Genomic DNA, 10252 nt, shown 5'->3' on the forward strand with positions numbered 1-10252 from the left:
TGGCGGCCCCACGCGGTCATGCGGGGAGGGTTTTACACCAGAAAACACACGAGATTAGTGAAAGTCCATGCCTTTGAGTTAATGTAATTATTCCCTAGACGCTGTGGGTGGCATTTCCACCCTGCATGGCTATCCCGTACTGTCCGTGGGAAGTAGTCCTGGGTGTGCTAATTCTAGCATTTATTTCTCGAACTTAATATTCATGCTCCAAGCAACCAATGCATGCTGGAGTGCGAAAACTTTGCAAGACCTGAAAATTCGCGTGAAACATGCGGATCTGAATTTATTTAGTTAGTTTAATTTAGCATTGAATCGTCTTTCTTCCAATGATCCCCTTCCCAGCTCCATAAGCATTGCAGCGACTCTTTTCGTTCTTTCGTAAGAGTTTTCAACGAAACGGCCTGCCAGGCCTTCTCAATTACTCAAATGGGGCCTTTCTCACTCGGATCTCTTACGATGCATTCATATTCCAAATGAGGGTTTACGAAACGATATCAACGCATCAAAAGATTGAATCATGAAATTTCGCTTAATTTGTTGGATTTTTAGAAAAAAATACCGCAAAAACCATTGACATATGTCGCATTCCTTATCATTCAATTAAAAGAGAACTACATAAGCTTGTAAATAGAACAAAATAGATCGGAAAACCATTTGGTAGGATTAACCCGCAGATGACCACCTGACCAGAACCAGTACCAGCCGCATGATTAAGATTCGGTGATAGGATATTGGGTCTGCACAATGTATGCACTGCCCTTCCATTCCCAAAAATGAGAATGAACGGGGATCCGAAGAACTTGGTTCGCAGAGGAAACGCTGTTGACGAGGCCGAATGTTTTTGGATGTATTAAAATTCTGCGATGCCCGATTTTTCCATCCCTGCATTTCCTGGGCTTTGTTTTCGCTGTGCCTGCCTTTCTACTTTCTTCTGACAGTCTCCATTCTAATGTTGAGTGCTTTCTAACTTACCTCATGATGAAGGCAGCTTTTTCTACCATCCTTCATATGCTATTTTCCATGCTCGCTACATTGTAAATACATGCATATACATTTGCGGACTTCTATTGTAACTTTCATCAACTCCCTCCTGAAAGTTAATGAAAGAAGGGAGTCGATGAAAGTTACAAGAGAGAGGTCATGCAGGACTAAAAGGTAAGAAGGGGGTATTCTACTGCTACATTGCAACTCATGGCCTCCCAAAGGCACGTGAAAATTAATACGAGAGGTAATATTTAACAATTTAGGAAATTTATAGGAGCCGTCGAAAGGAAATTCCAAACGAAGAATCTCAAAACATGTGAAAGCTATCACGTGGCTGGAAACGAAAAGAAAAAAAACGAAGCGCCGTTTCAAGGAAAAAGACTCCGTTGGGATATGAAGTAAGAAGGATGGGCGGAAGTGACTCGGCTTGCTTCTTTCCACTGTCTCTTGAACGAGTCAATGCAGGAGGGACTTGAGGCACCCTCCCCCAGCTGTAAGCACTGGAGTCGTCCAATTCAACTGCCGACATCATTTTGGGAAAGAGTCGTTCAAATGAATCTTTGGTCGAAGCTATACCATCGGGATTTTTCTTTCTTTTGAAGAGGTCAGCCAACGAAGAAATTTAGTCGACATTCGTGATGAAGCAAAACAATCATAATATGAGTAACTAATTTTTATTGCGTGGAAAGAAACAGTAATTAACCAAATTTATCAATTCTATATCGTTTCATATCATAGTTTAAAACTGTCATTCAAAAAGGTCATTTATAATCTTACTAATTAATGTCATACTTTTAGTGATAATCGTGCCCTTAACAATTGATTCTTGAAAGAAGATTAGAACGAAACAAGAAAGTTAAATTCACTCAAATCAATAGAGAGAATGCGTTTGATAAGGTGGGGTGAAAACTTCCATTTCCTTTAATAATGATAAATTGACTTCTTTGAGTAAGGAGACAAAAATACGAAAAAGAAGGGCGAATAAGCTTTGCCCACTTCTCAATATTTATTCAATCTATAACTATAAAAAGCTTTTGCAGTAATTCCATTGGGTAAAAGAATTCATCGAAGTAAATATGAGGCATGTAATATTTTTAAGGTTCTTAAACGACATCTCCATCATTGCCAACTCCGAAAGGGAAGCGAATGAAAAACGTAAACCGTACTCAATTCGACACTGGGAAAATAAGCAAGCATTAAATGGCGTTTGGAATCATCATCACCCACTGATAGACTCAATAGGAGGTGAAAAGAAGAAAAAAATCAATTAATTTGAATTTAAAACAAAAAAGCTCTAATAAACTACATTCGTATATTTTATACGCAAACAACGAATTTATAAAAACCTCTATTCAGAGTGCACTAGCAGATTATGGAGAAACGTGGGACTCTATGGTGCGAGAGAGGAGAAGTTAGAAGCTGCTCAGATACGGTTTTAGAGTAAAGTAAACAAAGCAGAGTGGATGTCGAAAGCAAACGGGGAAAGGTAAAGTGAAGGAAATAACCGAAAAGATATATTTTGCCGAGGTAATAGAAAAAATGCGCACAAAAATTATTGCGCATAAAATAAAAAATAATAATGAAAGAAATGATTATTTGGAGAAAGGAAATAGGTTTAGGCCGAGGACCAAGATTATTATTGTTCATAAAAGCTCTTACGGGCAAAATGGACAGAAAATCTTGGAAAAAGATAAAAATCGTGGAAAGAGATGAGATCAGTGGTTGCAGACATGTTCTTTAGAGTTAAGATGGTCATGTGATGGATGATATCACCACTCGGAGACTATATGGCTAGCCACCGGCCGTCTCTGAAATTCTTCTCATTTACCCTTGCAATTCCCTGTGGGATCATAAAAAATATGCAAAGTCATCCATTAAATCCTTCACATGGTGAATTGTAAAAATGCCATCCTTAGGACACAGTGCACCATCGATACAGAAAAAGCAACTTTCTCTTGGTCACTTAAAGTGGCCCTTAACCCTAACTATATAACCGAGTGACTCTGGCCGTCCTAACTTCCTTCGACCTTTGGCCCTTTGGCAGATTCTCTCTTGGAGGGCACAGGGGGTGGCGCGACACACCACCCCTCGCCAAGTCAGGGCAAGGGGCGTCGTCGCACGTGCGTTCCCATCGCCCTGTTTGCCTCCGCGTTGGGGGCGGGCGGATGGGGGCGGGGGAAGGCGACGCCCTCGAATCGAATGAAGCCGGGGGTATAACCGTCCAGGGGGACTCCAAGCGGAAGTAACAGTGATTAAATGTAAGTGATGCGACATAAATACATTTCTAGTCCCAGGCTCAATTGCCTTTGAGAAAGACGAAACAATTAAAAGCGGTAATTTAAACGGCCCTGAGTGCGGTATGTGTGGCTGTGGAAAAGGTCGAAACAGGTATTTTGAACAAAGAATGAAAACTGTCGAATAAATTCGAGATGCGGAGGCCGAAGAGCTGCTTGGGTGAAGTCCTAAGAGAGCAAGATGAGTGGGCGCGGGAGGGATGTCCACGCCCCGGGCAGTTTAAGGGGAATTTTGGGTAAACTTGGAAGAGGGATTTCTCTCAAATAAGAATTTCGGAAAGGACGCGGAGTTTTTTGGCAGTATCAAGGCAGGCAAAATTTAAGAAGAAATATAAAAGGAAATATTGCAATGCAAACAATATAAAGCTATCGTGAGATGCCGAACAGTATTGGTTAGAAGAGGTACAGAATCGGCCATCTATCGGTAAATTTACTTGAATGGATCTTTCTCGGAGGTTTATATTTTTCGAGACTCAAGTAACCAGGGATAATAATCTTCTTCTATGGTGGTGTTGTTACTGTTGACGTATAAACATCAAGAAGAGACTCCTACCCATACTTATGAGCTTCGGCTCACGCCTTGAATAATTATGAGAGCGATGACTTATTTAAGTTCTTAAATCTACCGAATTTCTAAATTGCTTAAACTGTCATACTATGCATTTATTACACTGAAACATTGAATTGGATCAATGCATAGGAGGTGTAATATATGGCATTGAAAAATTAAATAGCTGGTTAAAATTCGAGAATTAACCTGACAGTTTTACCGTACGACATTAATTATTACCGAGTTCCTTGTATCTTCAACGTTTGAACAAGCTAAGTTATCGAATTTCCAGCCAGAGACTGGCCGAAACTTCAGCCTCTGCCGCGCTGCTAACAGTATTTCCTTAAGATTCAGTAATAATTATTGCGATTCTTTGTTTTGTGATCATATCCCGTTGCAATTTCTAGGCAACACGGTCAAACTAATAAGTGGTTGGGTAACATAGGCAACTACAGTTATTGTCGCAAATTCTGAGAATTTACAATTACACCTGGATCTCCCATTTTTGTAGTTCTCCGGAAAGCTTACTTTGGTTACGCAGGACACGATATTCTGGAACCTAGTTTACGTAGAGCATTCTCCTAAATTGTTCTTCTTCTCATTAAAAGTTGAAATCTTCGTGAGGAGAAACCCGGGCGGTAATACTTGGGGGACTCCTGGTCCATCTGCTCGAGTTGTTAATCCATCGGCCTTGACCCGCTTTTCTCGGGGTGGTCAATTCAGTCAGCTAATTAAGCCTCCGATCCGTTTCTGGTAACATACATTTAGCTCGGGTTTTCGTTTGTTCTGCATATTTGTAGGGAAATAATGACTTGCGGGAGAAATCCCGTGTGTCATTAATTACGGGAGAAATCATTATTATCAGTCATTAATTATGGGATTTTTAGCAATCACGTAAGAGATCATTATACATGGTAGTGAATATAATCATCGATATCCTGCATTGTCTACCTGCATGTTACTCTTTTTATTTAACACACCCATATTTTTACCAGTTAAAAAACATAATTTGAATAAACGTATCCTGCAATTGCATATTGTTGCATGTAAGTGCTTTATTTCGTGTGGTTGGGGTTTCTCGAGTGCATGATCGGCCAGATGTTTGCACAGAAGTAGCATGATTTGGTTTTGTACGTTGCTTTACTCTGATTTTACACGTGGTGACCTTAGCACCCTCCGCTACACACCCCAGTGGTGGTGACGTGTGGGGTATTATGTAGATGATGTAGATGTAGAATGCATCCGTCTATTTCCGAGCATGGGAATAAATATACTATGGACAATCAGACGCGAGAAACTGCGAGGAACGAGATACTTGGGGATCGAGATGGTGCGGGGGCTAATGCACTGACTTCCCACCCAGAGGACGCGGGTTCAAATCCCGGTGGTGTTGAACATTTTTCAGAAGTATCTCGATCCCTACTAGAGGTACTTTGTGGAGGGCACTTTGAGTGAGTACGCCGTCCGTCGGATGGGACGTTAAGAGTAGGTTAATGCCGACGCCGGGTTTCTCTCCACCCTTCATCCTTTCCTGTCCATCCCCTATGGCGCAAATGACCTCAGCTGTCGGTCGCCTCCCCTCAAAACTACTACTACGAGATAATTCTCAGGAAAAAGTGGACAAAGACATTTTGACAAGGAGAATCCTGAACCGGGCGTGAGATGCGACGGATACTTTGTTACGCACTGCGGAACCAACATCGAAGAATGAGGAAGTATAATTCAATTTCAATGGACTCCGGTTTTTTTAAAGGAAGGGATATAATGAATACAGAGGAAAATGGATTAAACAGAATAGAATTTTGAGTGAAATAAGGAAATGTATTTTAAAAATTACATGTTAACGTTCAGTTCTTACTTTTGCATGCAGCTATAAACTTTATAATAAAATTGCTTTCCCGATACTTATTTCGGAAAAAAATCATTCTTCTTTGGTACAGCCTCAGTTGATTTTGGATGTATCTTGCTGAGACGGAACATACTCCATGGGATTTCGTTGAAACAAGTACTAATTTCACCGTAAATAATGCACAAAATTATTGAATTAGAAGCAGCCATTAGTACTTATGTCCGATTTGTTATTCTTAATCAGTTGCCATTAGATATTTCTATGAAGAAGGCTTTTAAGATTATTTTATGCGAGAAGTGGTAATATGTCAACTTTTTGTCATCAGGGTTTATAACATTTGCGTAATAAACTTAAAATATTATTCCCTGGCCAATGTATTAAATAAACTTTCTTTATATACGCACACGTGACCTGAAATCCAAAATAACTACATAGCCAGCAAAATTATTAATATTAATAACTATTTGGAAATTTATAAAATTATTTCTTTCTGGGAACAATGTTGAGATATTCACGTATATCTAAATATGCATAATACCTCGCAAGCTGCCGCTGGGACGAGGGGTGTTAGGAACATGTTCTTATGACGACATTTTTTCCTCTTAAAATGGTGACTCTAGTCCATGGGTACCTCAAGTGCACTTCAAGACTCCGTACAATTTCATATTTCTTTCTGTTTATATATATTTTCATAAATATGTCCCTTTTTTGAGCAAAAAATATCATTAATAAGTTTTCCAACCACAATGCGCATTAGGGGACAGTGAAATTTTCGACGGATTTACTAACGGAAAGATTGATTGAAATCTGTCGAGCATCAACAGCTCCAATGCAGCTGGAGCTGGCACTCCGGATTTGGAGTCGTCACGCCCCGATTGATTCCAGAAACGCTTGCATAGTGCAGACCCACGCCCGAAAGTGCATCGTTGAGCGCCGATTCCCGGCTCGGCCTCTTTCGGCACTGGGAAGCAGAGCGCGACAAAGGAGTTGCGAAAAGGAATTGGCTCACCTGGATATCAGGTAGATGTAGAAGTTCTGGTAAACGCAGAAGACGGCGACGCAGAGGTCCGCGACGGCCAAGTTGGCCAGGAACAAGTTGGTCGTCGAGCGAAGTCTCCGGTGGAGAGTGACAACCAGGATGACGAGCAGATTCCCTAAGGAGGCGTGGAGGAGGAGAGAGAGGCGTGGTGTTAGGAGCGGCAATCTTCCATTTGCGTTCTTGGGGACTAAGGGAGTCCTTCACACAATGATATTACATTTCAACTTAATATATGATAAGCACATGACTACATTACACATATATATTTAAACGTTAACACATGACGCGGACCATTTTTTCAAATAGCATCGCAATCAGACGCTTTCATCGCATATTGCAAGGTTAGAAAATTCTATTGCAACCAAAAAAACCTCTTTGAAGAAAATTGATTTTGACGTGAACAATGGCAGAAAGAATACGATAAATAAACATATAAAAAATTACACTGAAACACGCACTTTTCTTTTTCATTAAATATTTCTAATTAACTTTCTTATTGCATTTCTTAAAATTAATGAAATACATTTAATTTGAATTGTTGTTTGCTTCATATTAAATTAGTACTTAGCTAATGGTAGAGGCTATGGCTGAATGGTTAAGCCATAATGGAAAATGTTTGCAACAGATTTAGGTAGATAAAGAGATCATAAGATATGCGAATGACGACAGAATGGTTGCCAGTAGAATGTGGAATGCATGAATAAAGGAAATCAAAGTAGTAATTTTTGAAAGTTCTCCAACCCAACATTATTTTAAGGGGGAAAAACCATTTTCCGTCAGGATAAGCATATCTACATCTACATCTACATCTACTTAATACCCCAGCTCGACGAACAAATATCCACTATCAGCAGCAGACAAAGCAACAGTATTACTATAATCGCTGGTGACACAAATCTACCGTCAGTTGACTGGGACAACTACTGCGTAGGAAAATCTGCCAAAAACAGAGATTCATGCCAAGAACTCCTTCATATATTCACAAAACACTCCTCAGAACAAATTGTTAAATCACCAACTTGGGGCCAAAGCATTCTAGACATCTTTGCGACTTCTAAGCCCGAAATCATTACTAACATTGAAATAATAGACGGAATCAGTGACCATAAGGCTATTCTTGTAGAGTTAAAAACTAAGTTCGTCAAAATACAAGACAATACAAGACAAAAACACTGACAACAAATACAGAGAACACTTGGAATTATTTCTTACATATTTTACGCGAAGGAATGAAGACGTACATCCCGTCCAAACTCAAATACGACACTAAGGAACCTAGATGGTAAAACGGGGAAGTCAGATCGGCATTAAGAAGGCAAAGAAAGCTACAGTCAAATTTTAAAAAGAGTTTAAAAAGTGACGATATAGTTTATATGAATACATCCAAAGAGCAACTAAAAGAATGTCGTAGTAAGACGAAAAGTATTATGCGCACAGCACTACACTCTTTTAAATCTAAAATGCTAAGCGAATATCTTGAGGAAAATCCAAAGTCATTCTGGTCCTATGTTAGGGAAATACAGGGTAAACGTCCCACTGTTCACTCTTTGAAGACTGAAAATGGAGAAATCATTACAGATAGCGTGAAAAAGGCAAATATTTTAAATCATTTTTTCCAGAGCGTACTACAACAAAAACACAAACGCAACAAACGATCCTCCACACCCACCCGGGGAACACATGAGTGATCTTACACTGACCAAGCAGGGAATAGTACATCTGCTCCGTAGTATCAAATCACACAAGGCACCTGGTCCGGAAGAAATACCTGCTAGAATATTAAAGGAATTAGCTGACGACATTGCCCCATTTTTACATATTGTTTTTCTAAAATCGATAGAAGAAGGCTCAGTGCCTCGCGACTGGAAGCTAGCCCATATAACTCCCATCTATAAAGGCGGCGATAGGGATAAACCGACCAATTACCGACCCATTTCTTTAACATCGATCTCTTATAAAATATTGGAACACATTATTGTCATTAACATTATGAGATTACTTGATAGTAGGAAAATACTAATCCACAACCAGCACGGATTTAGGAAAAGCAGATCTTGCGAAACACAACTTGGTCTCTTCATTCACGATATACTTAGATCGGGAGAAAACAACACCCAAGTCGATGCAGTATTCCTGGATTTCAAAAAAGCCTTCGACAAAGTCCCACACAATAAATTGTTACACAAACTTAAATACTATGGGATCAATGAGAAAATAATTAATTGGATTAGGGACTTCTTGTCAAACCGCAAACAAATAGTAGTCATAGATGGGTTGTGCTCAACGGAGAGAGATGTTACTTCGGGCGTCCCCCAGGGAAGTGTAATAGGGCCTCTTCTGTTTTTAATATACATAAATGACTTAAGCACACACGTTAGTAGCAATCTAAGGTTATTTGCTGACGACACTGTGATATACAGGGAAATAAGGAGCCAACTAGATCGCAAGCTACTCTCTAGAGACTTAGACAATATCTCGGAATGGTGCAATAAATGGGGATTAACACTTAATATAGATAAATGTGCAGTTTTGAAATTTTGGAATAAAGGAAGCGAGGAACAGGATATAAACTACAAAATAGAGGGTTCAGTATTGACTACGGCAAATCAAGTTAAATATTTGGGGGTTGTTCTAACACCACGCCTTTCATGGGGAGCACATATCAGGACAATTTGCGGATCAGCTTTAAAGAAACTTGGCTTCATAAAACGGGTGGTGGGGAAATGTAATGAAAAAGTTAAAGAGAGGTGTTATTTTGCTCTAGTTAGACCTCATTTGGAATATGCCGCAAGTATTTGGGATCCGTGGGAGAAAATTTGGCAAAAAGAATTAGATAAAGTCCAGAGAAAATCCGCTAGATTTGTTAAAAATTGTTATGATAAAAACAAAAGTGTGACAGGTCTCTTAGGGGATTTAGGCTGGGAACCACTTGAATTGCGGAGAGAACAAGCGAGGCTTAGACTTTTAGAAAGGTTCAGAACAAACGAGTTTAACTATGACACTGAAGGAATTATAATGGCCCCACACTTCTTAGGTTGAAAAGACCATAAAGATAAACTAAGGGAGATAGATTCCAGGACAGATAGGTACAAATACTCATTCTTTCCCCGAACAATCAGAAATCATAATAGTAAGAAACCGAAGTCACTTTAGAAATATTAAAAACGTTGAATTTGCAAGCCGGAACAAATTAAACACTATACTATTAAACACAGGTGCATGTGTATGTAAGGTGTGGTTTGAGTGTTTGCATGTGTGTGGGGTGTAGGTGTTCATGCATGAATTTATGCCAAGTTTTTTTTTTTTTGCATATATGATTTTGTGGTTATTGCATTCGGTTTTTTTTTCTCTTTCTTTCCTAAATTACGGGTGGTGTTCTAACACCCCCCGCCACACGCCCTTGCGGCGGCTTGCGGGGTATTAAGATATTAGATGTAGATGTCCCTCTTCCCTCCCGGCGGGTGGAAATTCCTGCTACCTGCAACGTTGGGTCGCATTCCCTTCCTTTTACAGTCTCTTTGGGGGGTAGTGTTTTG

The 10252-nt window shown here is 39.7% G+C and overlaps 1 protein-coding gene across 1 annotated transcript in view; it reads right to left on the reverse strand.

The window, feature by feature from the left end:
• The window catches only part of TrissinR (Trissin receptor), an 87304-nt gene extending 79545 nt beyond the window's left edge, over nt 1–7759 (reverse strand). The window contains exons 1-2 of the mRNA XM_071586733.1: nt 7732–7759; nt 6687–6831 (exon numbers count right to left, since the gene is read on the reverse strand). Coding sequence (XP_071442834.1) covers nt 6687–6831; nt 7732–7759 — 173 coding nt within the window. The remainder of the gene's footprint in view (nt 1–6686; nt 6832–7731) is intronic.
• Nucleotides 7760–10252: the final 2493 nt, after the last annotated feature.

Source organism: Hetaerina americana, unplaced genomic scaffold (genome assembly GCF_022747635.1).
Source record: "Hetaerina americana unplaced genomic scaffold, ioHetAmer1.1.p SCAF_25, whole genome shotgun sequence".
Taxonomy (NCBI): Eukaryota; Metazoa; Arthropoda; class Insecta; order Odonata; family Calopterygidae; genus Hetaerina; species Hetaerina americana.